Source organism: Micropterus salmoides, unplaced genomic scaffold (genome assembly GCF_014851395.1).
Source record: "Micropterus salmoides isolate LMB-PRFRI ecotype aquatic unplaced genomic scaffold, ASM1485139v1 Ms_hic_scaffold_12, whole genome shotgun sequence".
Taxonomy (NCBI): Eukaryota; Metazoa; Chordata; class Actinopteri; order Centrarchiformes; family Centrarchidae; genus Micropterus; species Micropterus salmoides.
In genome coordinates this window covers 33,134,400-33,151,261 of record NW_024040263.1, presented here as the reverse complement: position 1 = coordinate 33,151,261, position 16,862 = coordinate 33,134,400, and the positions used below count along the sequence as shown (strand labels likewise).

The following is a 16,862-nucleotide window of genomic DNA, read 5'->3' as shown; positions in this document are numbered from 1 at the left end:
TATTCAAGTTTGTGCATAACTATGTGATTAATCGCAGAAAATCATGCGATTAATCGCAATTAAAAAATTTTAATAGTTACCCAACACTAAAAGATATATCAGCATACAACAAATTTATAGAATGGATAGTTATTAGATGAGGAGATGAAGTTACTGTTTAAGGCAGGACACATTTTTTCATGTAGCCCAGTAGTCCATTTAGAGATTTTGGTGTATTTTTCTTCAATATTTTCTTTTACTCTAAAGGAAAAGAAACTTACAAAATACAATCTTAGATGGAGTTTATTTTAAGCCTATATGTATATATATACAGTGAGGAAAATAAGTATTTGAACACCCCTGCTATTTTGCAAGTTCTCCATCTTAGAAATCATGGAGGGGTCTGAAATTGTCATCGTAGGTGCATGTCCACTGTGAGAGACATAATCTAAAAAAAAAAATCCAGAAATCACATTGTATGATTTTTTAACTATTTATTTGTATGATACAGCTGCAAATAAGTATTTGAACTGTGGCGATATGCTTTAGTTCTTTTGTTTATCCTATTCACCTGCAGTGCCTTGTCAAATCTATGAAAATAATTAACGCCTAATTTATTTATACCTTTATTTAAAATGGAAATGTACCATTTAGACATTAACAAAGTAACACGAAGTTTACAAGATCTTTTCATAGACAAAAATGCAATGAGTTTAAATATGTAAAACAAACAAAATTAGAAGGAGTAAATGTAGAGATCTACCTACCATTAATTAAAAACAAGTGCATATGTCCGTCAGAATGTCTGATATTCTTTTTTTAAAAGCAGCTAAGGAATTTGGCCAATCTTAAACTTAGACTGGAGTTCATTCCAGGACGATAGGCCATAGTAAGACAGACTCCTCTTTCCTGCTTCTGTCCTCTTTCTTGGTACCTTACAACGTAGACCGTCACTAGATCTTAAATGATATGTATAACTTGCAAATGAGCAAACTTCAAACAGATATAAATAGGCAAAAGACTTAAAATAGCTTTATGAATGAAAATGTACCAGTGTTACATCCTGCACAGTTTGAGTGATGGCCAATTTACCATACTATATAAGATGCAGTGATGTGTCTGATAGCCAGCATTTGTGATGAACCCAAGAGCCGCATGATGAAGAGGGTCAAGCTTTGACAGATGTCAGATGTTACATCCCCATGCTTTACAAATTGAGTCCGTTCAGAGAGATAACTCTGAGACCAATTTGCAGCTCTGTGCCCAACACCAATATTCAGCAGGGTTTTGATTAACATGAAATGGTCTGCTGTATCAAATGCCTTTGTAAGGTCAACAAACACAGCCATAAAGAATAACTTTTTATCAGTCACCGCTTTTATGTCATCAGTAACTTTTAAAGTAGCAGAAACTGTACTGTGGCCGGATCTAAAACCAGTTTGATGCAGACACTAAATTCTCCAAAACCTTTGCTAAAACCGAAAGATTTGCGATAGGTCCTTTATAATTATTTGTGTGAAATGGATCGTCAGCTTTCAGTAATGGCGTGACGTAAGCCTGTTTCCATGAAATAGGCTCTGTGTAAATGGAAAGTTTAAAGATGTAAATGAGTGGCTTCGCTATAGTTTCTGCCACCATTTTTAACAAAACAGGATGAAGTCCATCTGGCCCCCGCTGCCTTCTTGAAGTCAATGCTCTGCAAAACATCTGACTCCAAGAATGGTACGAGCTCGAAGACCAAAGAAGAAACAGAAGAAGAAACCACTTCCCCTTGTAGTGTCCGGGATCTGGTTTCAGCCAGGGAAAAATTGTTCCAAGCTACCTGTGAATTGGGTTCACCCTGGGGAGTTTCACCTTATTGCTATCTTGCAAATCAGTGTCGCAATTCTGATGACATTATTAGACACAAATTTTACTGTATTCACTTGTAGTGTCTCCATTAAGTAGGCTACAGTTCAATAGCCTGTATGGCCTTGATATATTGCCTTAGCTAAACTTTAGCTAACTTATTAGGCCTAGTAGCTCAAGATTCATGCATGTTAGCAAGACAGAAGTTAACTATTACCTTTTGTCATTTGGCTAATAAGTTGTAAACTTGAGGTACTGATAGTTTAGTCTTTTGTTCATCACCAAAAAAAAAAAAATCGGCCAACCTGATATTTAAATTTCTTATTCATGATATATATTTGTTTGACAGGGAAGCTGTGCGCAAACAAGAATATACATTTTACAGGCTATTTAATTTGTAACAATATTTTAAAAAGATACCCAGAAAAAATGGGACTTTCTCTTGAGGAAGAAAAAGGGCAGGGCCCCCTTTTGATGTCTGTTTGTGCACGTCCCAGCCAGGGACGGACTGGCCATTGTGGCGTTGTGTCAGCGCTGGGTTGTGTGATGAGCTCAACAGAGACAGTAGCCTAAATGTGGAGAAGAGAGTGGAAAAGGAAAAAGAAATGTGATGCCGAAAAAAGAAGAATTAAGAAGAAAAAATGTTGGCATAAGAGGCAGCTAAATTTGCCTATTTAACCGAGGAATCTCTGTATGTCTTTATGTATATTAGCAGTTGAGGTCAGTGGAGGTGATGCAGAGGGACAGGATGACGATGACCCCAGTCATGTTGATGAGGAGGAAGAGAAGAAAGATGAGGAGCAGCAGGAGGAGAAGGTAAATGGAACCAGTCAAAACAGTGACAGGTACAGGACAGTGTGTTTGTAGAATTAGAGAATGGATTATTGTAAGTCATATTTATTACTGATGTTCCTCTCGTACATATGTAGCTGTACAATCAGTAAAAGCAGAGTCAGGGTCCAGCACAGGGGAAGCTGAGCCAGGGAGAGGCCTCCTCCGAGCTGAAGCTGAGGGATTTGATTTTATGCACACACACGTGTGTGTTATGTTTTGTGATATCTTTCCCTCTATGTTTCTGTTAGCTTTACATCCTGTATAAGTTTGTAGTGTTTCTTTTTATTAGTATTGCACAGGTGTGCCTTAGGCTGGCCACAATAAAAGGCCACTCCAAAATGTGCAGTTTCACTGTATTGGGTGGGTTCCTGAAACCAGTCACTATGTGGTGTGACCGCCATTTGCCTCACGCAGTGCAGCACATCTCCTTCACATAGAGTTGATCAGTCAATTTATATTTCTAAGATGTGCTCCTCCTAGCAGACTTTTTGGGATATTTCTATTGGTTCTCAGTCAAAACACAGAAGTCATTAACAGTCTGATGGATTCAAAATTTAAAACAGTATCATATGCCATTACACTTTTACACACTTGATGGTGCCATTACACAAGAAAACATCTAGTTCCAGCGGACAACAACAGTTGGAAGTGTTTGCTGTTGTGGGACAGGATGACATCAGGTTGTTTTTGAGAAAGTACAGTATATTTCAGTAGGCTTCTTGAGGACGGGAGGATATATATTGCTCATTATAAAAGCGTTTTCTCTGTCTTTATGAAAAGAATCGAGAGCTTATCACTGAACTTCCCAGGCTCTGTACAGTGAAATGACCTTGGTTCCCATGCCACTGTTCCTGTGCTGTTTTCTGAGTAATAATGCTTTTTGGATTAACATGAGCCCATCACAATTCTACAATAAATGAGCACATTAACAGCATACACACTTCTAGTATACAGAATAAATTAGCAAGGAAAGAATCTCCCACAATAACAATATAATTGTTCATTTAAATTGGCTATTGATGCTATTGTATAACACGTATCTAAACTTAATAAACTTAACTGATGCAGTAACTGAAGGTTAACTTGTCTCTGTATATAATAAGGTCTGCTGGAAGTGTAATCTTTGGATGCCTCAGTGTGTCGGGCCTTTAGAAGAGAGTGACAGCGTGCTGATATATTAGCAGAGACAGATGAATGGTTGTTGTTGCGGTTTCGATCACCATGGGCTGTTTTTCTACAAATGTGAAACTTATTAAAGCCGCAACTACTCAGACAGCCAAACAGATCCAACCCTTTCCCCTTAATTCCACTGCTGACGCTATTAAAAATGATAATTCAATCTCTGAACTCCTGAAGTTCTTCTTTTTACTCTTCATGTCATTTTCATGAATGAACACTTGCTGACATGTGGGGCAGGACGCTGAGGCTTATACTGTATTATTGGGGCGTCAATTATGCTAATTTACAATTCTCATTAAAACACACACACAAAGTATTCATCATGTTTACATGGGTCATTTACAGTTATCAAAAAGAAGAAAGAGACTTTTCATGCCAGGGAGAAAAGAATAGTCCTGGGCCCTGAGCCTTTTAAGTTTTAAGCACCTGAATATGCAGTAAGAAGATTTTATCACTAATAAATGTCACTCGCCAGTAACTATTACTCCTAATGGGAACAGTGATGCTGGGCCTTGGACTGAAGAGTTTTGTAATTGTGTCATTCGTGTTGTGGGGATACAAAGTACAGGTAAACCGGGGTGAAAGTAACAAGGCGATTTTCTCAGTGCCCTGATTGCATGAGCGGGCGTTTCTGGACATCTCTGTCAGAAACATCAGTCTCAGGGCAGCTGCTAAGTCGCATGGCATATGCCAAGTCACTTTGCTCAGGTACTGCAGGAGGAGGGCAGACCACCAGGGTACAGATCACATTCTAGAGTCTTCTCTGTGGACCAAGAGAAGAAGCTGCAGGCGTACATCAAGAGGGCAGCTGGTATTTATTTTGGCATGTCGCCTAAGGAGGTCAGTAAGCTACGGTTGTTAAAAAACACTCTACATGCAGCTCACTCACACACTGCTCTTACCAAAACAATTTTCAAGTCATTACGAAATGTGAAATTTGTATTTGCTCTTAATAGCTTATTTGTTTTTACCTTATTTTTATTTACATTTAATCTGTATGTTTCTATATTATGTTTAATTTTCCACTGTCTCTGAAGCTGCTGCAACATGCAAATATCCCCAGTGCAGGATCAGAAAAGTTTCTTATTTTATGTTAATCATGTCAGGTTCATAAACAATCTCCATCTTACCATTTCCCCCCTGTTTTAGGTGCACACATTTGCATATTTATATTATATATTTATATAATTAATATAATATGAAATATTCTAAACAATTCAAGTTTGGGCTGTCAGGTTACTTTTGAAACTAAATATTTAAAATAAAAATGTAATTTAAGGTATCTGGGGCCCCAGTCTGTTCATCTTCAGTGTCATAAGAAAATAATATTAAAAAATAAAATTTATTAGGCCAGCTGATAGGCTCACAAAGCAAAAATTGACTTGAAAATGTCGACTTGAATATCCACAAGGTTAAAAGTCTTCATTTCAGAGTCAATAAAGTCCAACAGAAATTTTGGAAATGCTTCATTCAGAGCTGGGTGTGTTTCTGTGCTACAGACAGTGAGCATGATCTGTTCATAGTTATAGACATTATATCGGCAACATCACACCCTTCGCTACAGTTTTAATATCTACATCTGTAGAATATGTCACAGACTTTTTTACCCAACATACAGTGGTGGAAATGGTGGAGTAACGCATGGGCACCTACATCTTGTCAATCTTTGTCATTTTAGCAGCCCAGTATCCACACAGAAAAGCAATAACAACAGTAAAGTGGAAGTGGTACAGACATCAGCACAAATGAAATGTAGAAATATTAATCTGATTAATAATAATAATAATAACTGTAGCAGTGGGTGTCTAGCAGGAACCCGGGGGCAGCAGGCGGCCGACAACATGCAACGAGAAGATAAAGACAAAGTTAAATCTATTCCTTACATGTTTGCGACTACAACTACAAAAAAAGACCAATATCTTTATTCATAGAGATAACTCAGATCCCCGTGCACGCTGCTTAAACATGTAGAGAAATCCAAAGCTGGCCAGGCCTGCAGAGCCTAGTTACAGTTACTAAGCTATAACTGGGGCAGCTGTGGCTCAGGGGGTAGAGCGGGTTGTCCGTTAATTGAAAGATCGGCGCTTCAATCCCCGGCACCTCAAGGCTACATGTCGACGTGTCCTTGGGCAAGACACGGAACCCCTAATTCCTTCAGTGTATGAATGTGTGTGAATGTTATTTTCTGTTTGAGTAAGAATAGTGAATGTGATGTAGTGTAAAACAAATACAGAGCGTTTACATTTATTGGACAGTTACTGTTTGGAGAAGGGGTTAAACGAAAGGTCACCTTTTCTTCTCGCTCTTTACCTGTGTGGGATTTAGAGCACTCATAAAAAAAAATTCTTACATTAACGTCCTTCAGGACAGCGTTTGACTGGCAAATTAAGCAGACGCACTTCCTTTGAACTGTGCAAAAACAAAGTAGTAATATTGCCACTGTGAATGAACTGTCGGCTACATCAAATACATGCTTAGCTCAAATCACCTTTTTTTGTGTGTATTGCTAACGTTATCTAACTAGAGCCAACTAAAGCACAACATGACAATACATTTCACGTGCTTTGATGATGCTCATCGGAACACCAGTTTTGAGCCTATCTGAACCAATGGATTTAGCAGAAATCCGACCCTATTTCTTCACATAGGATGCAGCATAGAGGCTGGTACAGCCAACAGACGGTAGCCAGCCTGACTGTGCAGTGAGTAAACCTCACTCCTCGACACCTTAAGAGACTGCTAGCGGTTGATGCTAGTGCCCATGGGTTTTAGCCTCCTCATCTTGCACCCTTTCTCTCCCACACTAACTTCTGTCTGATTCCATCTTGCCGGTCCTTGAAAATGTATCCGGGGTGGGGGGACAGATGGAAGTGTGACCTACAAAGACAATGAAAGGGGACTTTCATCCTCATCCATGTGTTTTGCTGTTTTCCATGTGTGTCCTCATACTTAAGCGTCCCGGACTTATGTGTATTTTGTTTTTCTTCTCCATGACAGTTCAACCCCAAGAGAGCAGAGATTGTCATTGATTTTAATTCCATTAACCACCCTGGAATGCTGAACAACGCATCCAAGTGAAAATGCAAACAGCTCACCTTGGGGAGCTGCTGAATGAGGCGGGGAAGTAGAGGAAAACTGACGAGATTGAAAGGGACTTTGATGCCTCTTTTCTGTATGTCTTCTTGCCCCCCGCTTTGTCCAAAGGAAAACTCAAGGATACCTCGACTTTGGCCTCCTTTGATATTTTGATTAACCAGATATTCAAGACAGTTTAATTTGACACTTCGCCCTATGTGGCTGACTGTGGCGGAAGGTCTTTTAATGCTGCTTTCACAATTTTGTCTTTTAAAACTCCCTTTGGGCTAAGGAATACACAAGGACGCTGAACACACTTTCTTGAGTGTTTGATTTTAAAACCTTTTGTGTTGTGAATCAGATCAGATGGCAGTCTGCACAGGGGAAAACCTGAAATCTGTTTTTATCTCCTTCAAACAAGGTTCCAAATTAATATAGAGGCACCTTGATATTCAGTTAATTTGTAGTGGAAGCTGCCCATTAAATCAGTTTTGTTATGTTGAGTACTGGGAGCTGCTCTGTGTTACAAGCTGCGTGTACTTTAATATTTTATTAGTATACAGTAAAGTATGGCTAGACTTTCTAATCATCAAACCCTGATACAAATTTCACATTTACAGGACATTATTTTTTATGTTTATTGGTTGAATGCAGCTGAATCTCATCAGGGTTGCTCTGCATATAATTCTTACTTGCTGCTAAAATACAGGGGGAGGAAAAACACAACATTATGAACCAGTTCCCAGTAAGTTCTGAGATCAGTGCGCCCTGGAGTGGTTCCCCTCCTGTCTCTCAGAGAGAAGCTTTTCTGTGTCACAGGGCCATTACATGTCTGAAACTGCTGCCCTTTCCCGTGGTGTGCCTCAGGGTTCTGTTGTGGGCCCGATTTTATTTTCTTTGTATATGCTCCCCTTAGGTCACATCGTTAGCAAATTCAAAGGTGTCTCTTATGACTCTTCTGCTGATGATATCTAGCTGTATGTCTCCTTTGGGCCTGATGAGGATAACAAAATGACTGGACTGAACAGCTGCCTGACTGCCATTAAGGACTCAATGGCTAATTATGTTTTACAGCCGAACACAGACAGGACTGAGGTCCTTTGTGTTGCACCTGATAGCTTAGTTCCCATAATCACTCAGTGATTCAGTCAAACCTCGGGAATCTTGGTGTTATGTTTGACCAATCTGTGCACTTTTATCATCATATTAAATCTTTGACACGTACATGTTTCTTTCATTTAAGAAACATTGCCAGATTCAAATCTGTTGTGTCAAAACCAGAATTTGAGATGATAATTCAGGCTTTTATTTCATCCCGGTTAGACTACTTTAACTCCCTCTTCAGCTGCCTCAGCAAGCCGTCTCTGGACCGTCTACAAATGGTTCAAAACGCTGCTATTGGCCAGTTATAGCTGGATGAGTCACAAAACAACAATCCTGTCTTCATTACATTCGCTCCCGGTCAGGTTCAGGACTCCGTTTAAGGTGCTCATTTTTACATATAGAGTCCTGCATGGTCAGGCACCTGGATATATCTATACCACCACTAGGCCACTTCAAGGACATTTGTGTATTATACATTCTTTATTCTAATATTCAAATATTTTGAGATGGATTTTTGATTTCCATGAGCTTTTGCACCTGTACACCATAAATGCATGGCTACTGACTAAATGTCACTTCATGTTCTGTTAGATACTTTAAAGTACAGTTTTTTCCTACTGCCACCGCGCGAATACAACTTCCCATGAAGGGCTAAACTCTGGATCTTGACCTGTGTTGTTGGTCCTTGCTGTGCTTTTTAATAAAAACCCAAATGCCAAGTTAGAGTTTTTTCAATTCCCTTCAAATATTCCATCTGCAAGTATTGTTTGAAATTCTGCTAGCAAGATATTCATGGGAAAATTATGGGCCTGTAGTCAGATACTTCATTATTTCTCTCCTTCTGACTGCCATGCATACAGGAAGAACTCTCTCTATCTCTGTCACACACACACACACACACACACACACACACACACACACACACACTAAAGCATTCATTCAACTGATACAGCTGCTGAACACAAACACACAATGTCAAACACATTGTATTATATTTGCTATTCAACACTTTTGCTGACGTGCCCACACACGGAGGCACTAAATGCATCCAGCAGCCCATTTCTGCATGAAATACAGACCCTGACATCATTTCTGTCAATGCTTTGACAGGAGGTGTTTTTTTAGTTGAATGTCTAATACTTTATCTTAACAAGATAGATTTACTTATTTAAAAATACCTGACAACAAATATGTACAGCAGAGTACAACCTTTAGACTTTGCTGCAGAGGTGACATGAAAAACTTTGTTTTCTCAAGTTCTTTTTTAAAAATAATATAAATAAATGATAAACACATTAGTTTACAGCCTGAATTAGAAATTAGTGGAAGCTGGCGGTTTGAGATAATATCACCAACAATGCAATCTCTTCTTAACAGCAGAAAAATGTAAAGGGTCAGGTGTGTTTTGGCGATTTTTAAAAGGTTGTTTATAACCGTTTCGGTGGCTGAATGTGAAGGGATAAGGAGACAACATACAAATTTGTTAATTGTTTTGACAGTTGCTCCCTGCCAAGAACAATTCAGGGACACATTTTTCCCAGAGAAGAGCATTTTGGACCAAGACCTGGTTACTGTTTGTTCCCTCATGCTTGCACGGATCGCTGAACAAAAGTTCACAATGGAGGTAGTTGAGAGTTTGGGCATGTATTGAAATGCCTTTGGGGTATGGAGTGTGCAGAAAGCCTGAAATCTGGCATTCACACTTGCAAACCCCCGCTGATAAAATATGTTCATCTGAGGCAGCTTGGTATTCTAACCTCCTGTTGAAAACCACAGTCCTCTGAGACACATTAAGCACTTTCTGCATGGCTGGACTGGGCTGCACTTTGATTTTGGTCACTAAACAAAGAGCGCGAGGCAGATACTACACAAACACAGGGAGTGGTTACAATTGAATCACATGCTATATTTGCCAAGGCGCTGCTGAGGGAAGAACAGAGCAGGAGTGACAAAGCACTCTCATGGGGAAGAAGCAGTGGCAGACTGAGGAAAAGATGGACGATGGAGAGGGAAAAAGAGAGAGCGAGTCTTCATTGACTTAATAAATAAGTGCACTAAGTCAAGGCCTTGGCCTCTAGATTAAATAACATATTCAGGATGCAGAAATTCATAGCAGATGTTCAGGGTTCACATTACAACGTGACGTTGGTCAGATTCTCTTGCTGCTCCATCAAGGCTGATCTTGTAGAGTTTGTCAGTTTCATTTATCCGTATTATTCTCTTCCACTCCCGTTTGCGCATATATGTGCAGGCCATTTCAATTTTAAATGGTTTTATGGCATTAGTCTCTGAATGCAGACTTGATGCAGCCATTTAGGATTAATCGAATTGTTCTCAGAATTCTGACTTTATTTTTATGTTTTTATTTGACTTTTGAGTATGAAGTCAGAATTCTAACTGTAGTTCCATTTTCTATGACATTCTGTCAAGTTGGTTAATATAACTCGTTCCTGAGATACACGGGGAATCCACAGTAGAATGGCTTTATTCTGATTACATTGTGCAGCCATCCTGTTAGGAGCCCCCTGCTCCTCCCCCAGGTTACTGCTGTCCTCAATGCAGTCGGAGAAACCATGAAAGAGAGGGAGCAAAGTTCTGCATAAATGATCTAACATGAATCAGAGTCTGAATGAAAGAAAATCCTTGTTGACATAACCTAAATGACTAGTCAGTGTGATGCAGCTGAGATAAGGCTACTGCTGCCAGAGAGAAAGAGAGAGCACAAAGTCTTAACCCGCTCTGTCAGCCTCACTGTCAGCCAAGTGTGTTTGTCGTAACAAAGTTCGAGCAAGAATGAGAGGAGGAGACAGTTGCTGGGAAGTAAAGTGAAGACAGTGTAAAAGCGTTCACCTTCTCCCCATTCATACTGCGTTCAACTCAGTTTCTGAAAGTACTTCTGCTTCAACCAGATGTTACAAAAGTTCAGTCAGAAACAATCAAAATGAAACTACGCTACAGTTCAAAAGTTTAGATTGGTGGTTCCCAACCTAGAGGTCGTGTCGCCTCTGAAAGGGTCACAGGATAAATGTAAGGGGATAACTTTACCTTTTTGGGCAGTGAAGTTTAAAGGGGATCAACCTACTAATCACTCAAACATATCATAAAAATGACAAGGGGCCACAACAACTGTGGACACTGCTCCTTTGTATTTTTACTACTTTTTGTGTTTTTAATGTTACTGGTATCTATAGCTGTCAGAGTGTTTTCCCTCTGAAAACGTTTAAAGTAGCATAAAATGGAAAGAATAAAGTCAAATACAAGCCTCAAAGTGGTGCAGTACTTCCCACCTGTATCAGTGCAAGTATCTGTAAACAATAACAATATCACAAAGCTGCATGGAGCAACTGGGGAATTGTGGGACATGCAGTTGTTCTGTGACACCATGTTCATTTCTGCTAGGAACTTCCTTTACTGTTTGGAGAGAAAAAGAAACAGACGTACAACACAGTAAAACCCAGCAATAGTTTCAAGGATTTTTTATTCTTTACTGTAGAAACACTGTACATAAATTACTTTCTCTGAGACTAATATTGATGTACGGATAAGTGGAATTTCTCAACCTTCAAAATAAAAAAAGATAAACCCATAAAACATTGTCAACTCATCTCAATTGTCTCTGAAAAAAGATTGGTAGCATATGATGTTAACTCTCTGTATAAAGTTCCTGTTCTTTCCTTGAAAATGGTTAAAGTTGCCGTACCACCCTTGTAAACACACATACACACAAAGAAAACTCCTCTAAAACAGTACAGAGACCCACAATCAATGAGAAAACGTCCACATCGATTTTTGATCTATTACTGTTACTCATTAAAGTCACTGATGGCGATGCAGTCCCTCGAAGGAGAAACGAGCAAAAATGAGGAGAGAAGCAACGATTAGTTACTACTCACAGCAACCCTGCCCCCCCAAAGCCATGACAACATGTTTCTATTGCAAGCAACACTACTACCTTCGACCGATAAAAGCACAAGGTCTATGCATTATGAGGCTGAGTCACATTTTGCAGAAGTGAAGGACACCTGGGCTGACAAGAGGACCAGGGAGCCCACTCGGTCCACAAAGAGTACATCCACAAAGAATCACAAACAGCCGTGGTTGCCCTGCTCCCTCACACGCCGCTGCTGATAGTGGTCTGAAACTGTACGATCTTATAGACCTTGTAAAAGCACAGGGGATTAGGAGGAGAGGTTTTAGAACCGACCAGACAGATCATAGATATCAGTAAGAAAGAAACAAAAACCAAACTCAAAGTTTCTGGTTTCGTTTACTTCAGATCATGGTGGTGTAGTAATAGTAGTAATAGTGGTATAGGTAATAGTATGTAAACACTTTTTTGTAATTTTTTTATATCCCCTTTTCGTCTGAAGCAAGTTTATATATAAAAACAAAACTCAAACCCCAAACAGAAAAATCAGTCTTTTTTTCCTTTGTACAAACTGTAGTCCTTTTTTGTGTCTGTCGCTCGTCGATCTTCGAGTCCACAACAGTCCATTCCACGGACTTCAGCCACAGAAACAATAGACGTGGCTCAGAGAGGTCTATAACCCAGAGCGACGGGTCACATCTGGACCCACACAGATATTATACCTGCAACATCTGTTAGGGTTCCACAGGCATTTGTCATACTTACTGCTCTGACAGTTTACAACTGTCTAAATGCTTGCAGGCTCATCTGGTTGTGATGGCTGTTGAAATGCTCAGTTGGCTAGAAGTGTCAACATCCCCCAGTTTCACAGATAAATAGCACATGATTATAGCACTCAGGTTAGCCCTGCCTACCGGGGGGGGGGGGGCATGCGTGCAGACGACATGGCGAAAGAAAGAAAGTAAAGATAGAAAAAGAAAGAGAGAAAAGGCAAAAGACTGAAATTTTGCAGGCGCATGAAGACTGTTTCAAACCATCACAACTGTAGTTTCATGATGTGTCAGGTCAGTTGCCTTGTGGTGATGGTTACATCATCAGTCCATACATACTATGTTACCGTCCTCAGAATAAAACTAATTTGCAAACATGGGGTCTCTTCAGTGGCTAGTTTTCAGTCAGTTCAGTCTGTGACATCCATTTTGTATTAAAACGTTTTGTTAGTCTTTGACAGTCACGGGGTAGAAATCAGCGTGTTACCTCCTCCCTATCTCACTCTGCCGTAGGAACTGGATGTTGTTAGCGCTGTCGGCTAGCTCGGGGTACTGCTCTATGGACAAGACGTAGTAGCCATCGTAACCTAAAACCTTCCCACTGCTCAGCAGCTGCCTTTTCTCCCCCTCTGTCCACAGCCGAACTCCTTCTTCCCCGTCCCTCACGCGCTGCTGTTCACGGGCCCAGGAGCTCGAGAGCGCCCTCTGCCTCGCTTGCTCCAGGATTCGCGCTTTCTCTTCGTCCAGCGTCGTCCCGTAACGCACGTGGAGGGCCAGGGCGCCGTACTGCAGCTCCACGTCAGCGAAGCGCCGTGTTCTCCCGTTCATCACCGTTGTGGACTGGGACACTGTGACATTGACACCGTTTTCCAGTGACTTCCTGCCTGAGGTGAGCCGCAGTGCACTCAGGTCGTTCTCAGGCAGGCTGGTCTTAATGAAGTAGTGGGTGTCTCGTCCCTCCACTGTATAATGTAGGTCTTCAAGGTAAAAGGCATTGTTTAAGACCGCAGCCACCTTAATGCAGTCCTCATTGGCAATGTTGAGAGCGTTGGTCACCACGCGGCCCTGGATCACAGCGAGCATCACTCCTTTGCCAATCAGAGACTTGACAGTGGCGAACCACAGGCAGGGTTTGGCCTGGTGTGAATGTTGCTGGCTGAGCTGGATTTCTGGCATGCGCTCAAAGGACAGGAAGGCCCGAGACTGACGAATCACCGCCTGCTGGACACCTGAGATAGACTGTGGATGAGAGAAAGAGGAAGTAACTTTAGGACATCATTAACATGTGCATTAAAATAACACTGCATGATAATACAGACAACACAGAAAACTATATGGGCTGTTCTCTCCTAAACTCACGTCGGCATTAAGACTAAATCTGCAGCAGACTTTCAGAAAACATTGTGACTTCTTCAATAAGTAAATAATCATCAAAGTTCCGATGGCACCTGAGTGAAGTGTCTAGTGTTTGATACTTTCAGGTTGTACATTTCAGACTCAGTTTATGGTGAGTGGGCTAATCCATTTATCCATAAAGCTTATATCAGCGATGTTAGTTCATGTGAAGGGAGCTCCTGCAGCTACAGTGTGTCAGCGACGACCAGCCTTTTAACACTATGGACTGTCATCTTTACAAAGAAAAGCTTATTTAAAACTATTATATGTTTCTTTTTGCCAATTTATATTGTTTCCTGGTGCCCTGTTGGTCTGGTACTGGTCCAAAAAACACTGCCCTAAACAAACAGTAGCTAACAAAAAAAAGTGCTCTAACGGTGAAGAATTTTAAAGAATGTTTAGAATCATGTTCAGTACGTTTTTATATCTGTGAGGTATGTTATTGTCGTGTTATATATGTGTAATAGATTTTAGGCTACGTTCAGACTGCAGGCCTTAATGATATATATGTTTTTGTTTGACAGTTCACATTATTGCTTAAATGTGGCCCATATCAGAGTCCAATGTGAACTGTCCGCGGCCTGAAAGTGACCCGCATGCACAGAAGACGAACACACAGCAGTAACCTAGAACAGCGGTTACAGAAGGAAACAAGGAGCAACAGAGGTTAGCTCTCGGGAGACTCCCGTTTTTCATTGTCTTCTCACGGGTCACATTTCTGCCGAATTATGACAAATGTTCACAACTTTCTGTCCTTTTCATTACGGTTTCTGGTGCTGGACATCTTCCTCCCTCTCTCTCTCTCTCTCTCTCTCTCCCCCCACTGTGTCCGCTCGGAAAAATAGCATGCACATAACTCAGAAAAGAGCTGGTGACCTGATGGATTTCAGGTGTAAGAGGGGGAATTTGTGAGAAGATGATAGCAAAGTAGAGGAGGAAGAGAATCACATGATTTTTTTGTTCATGGCGAGGGTCAGCGAAGTGAAAAGATCAGATCTGAGTCACATACGACCAAAAAAATGTCTGAACGTAGCCTTGGTGTATTTGCACAGTGTATCGGTTGATTCTTTGTTGCATTTACTGTCCGTAAAAAAAAAAACAGATTCATTTTGGAAGGCACTTTTGCAGAACAGCACTAGATATTATACAAACAAGATATTTAGAAACACAAAAAACAAATATTGCACATACAGTACTGTGCAAAAGTTAGTTCAAAAATAGACATGTTAATAGATTATACACTGATCAGCGACCGCTGACAGGTGAAGTGAATAACACTGATTATCTGGTTACCATGGCACCTGTCAGTGGGTGGGGATATATTAGGCAGCACTGTGTCCTCAAAGTTGATGTTAGAAGCAGGAAGAATGGGCAAGCATCAGGATTTGACAAGGGCCAAATTATGATGGCTAGATGACTGGGTCTGGCGGGGTGTTCCCGGTGTTCTGATGATATATGCTGCTTTGTCGAAGCGCAAATCAATAGTCTATCAAGTCGCTCTGCCCTATGGAAAAAATGCTACCTTATGTGTTCCTATATTTCACAGTATGAAATCTTCTGTATTATAACATCATTTCAGGGTAGCGTACTCTGATATACTCATATCCCAGTACAGAATCGATTTACATTGCACCACTCCTCACTCCACGTGTACTGTGAGGAGACGAGGAGCATGTTGAAATACTACATATCTTATGCCATCTTTATTTAAGATGTCAGGGGTAGCGTTTTCTGACTGATAATGACTTTTTCTTTTTATGTTGTTGACGATCAGCCGCTGTCTCGACGGCATGCCCAACAGCAAGGTTGCACAGATTTTTGCAGAGACCTCTTCGTCCTTTAGTTCCGTACATTTTAGTTAGATTTCACCTGGTGTGTTTTACTTTTGTTTGTCTGTAAATAACTGCTTGTAGTTATGCATGCTGGTTTCTTTAATGTTGCGTAAGAGTGAATTTGTCGCCACTGTCTACATTGACAATCTTATGAGACTAAATGAGGTAACTGGCTTTCAATTTTCTCTTGTTTAAGACTAGAACCCGAGGTGAATTTAACTTTTTATTATTAATTATTAAATAATAGTAATGATAATAATTATTATTATTATTTTTACATAACTATTGCTGCCATTTAAACCCTATTTCTGAGCAGCGTTCTTACTTTACAGCATTTTCCCAACACCACAGCCCTCTGTGTGACCACAAGTAAACTACTCGGCTGATCAACACCCCTGTTGTTTCTGGATTTCCTGGTGACAAAGGCCACTACTGCACCCAAACTGCACGAGTAAGTCCAGTACATTCCCACTTCAAACAACACCTTCAGTCAGTCCAAGGCTTCCTCGTTTTCTCTCCAGTTCCTCTCTGAATCTGCCGCATCTATATTTGTCTCTGTCCTCAGTGTTCATGTTGACTGTCTTTATTTCACTGAATCTCTGCGCCGTCTCTCACTCTTTGTGCACAAGTGTGAATTACTGATAACCTGTCCACCAAACAAGTTTATAAATAGCCACAATAACTGAACGAGTGTAAGAAAAGGAATGGGCAGCGAATGCGAGTTTAATCCGAGACATACATGAATGAGTGGTCTCGGTGGATGACTCCTTATTGTCTTCTCTTGTCTTGCTCATTATTCTCAGCCCATTTCTTCCTACAGTTTCCTCTTTCCCCTCCATTTCCTGATTTTCTTTTCTCTGTGAACGTCAGGTTATGTTTGGATTTCCTCGCCCTTTTTCTGAATATATTGCTCCATGAATTTCCTCTCCATTTAATCTCTTTTGCTTATTTTAATGTTTTTTATTTTGCATGTATAAA

The 16,862-nt window shown here is 40.4% G+C and overlaps 1 protein-coding gene across 6 annotated transcripts in view; it reads right to left on the bottom strand.

Moving 5' to 3' along the window:
• Window positions 1-11,480: 11,480 nt before the first annotated feature.
• The window catches only part of tenm3 (teneurin transmembrane protein 3), an 824,111-nt gene continuing 818,729 nt past the window's right edge, over window positions 11,481-16,862 (bottom strand). For all 6 annotated transcript variants that reach the window (XM_038714618.1, XM_038714620.1, XM_038714619.1 and 3 more), the window contains one exon: window positions 11,481-13,896. In XM_038714618.1, the coding sequence (XP_038570546.1) occupies window positions 13,141-13,896 (756 nt within the window). In that variant the 3' untranslated portion in view covers window positions 11,481-13,140. The remainder of the gene's footprint in view (window positions 13,897-16,862) is intronic.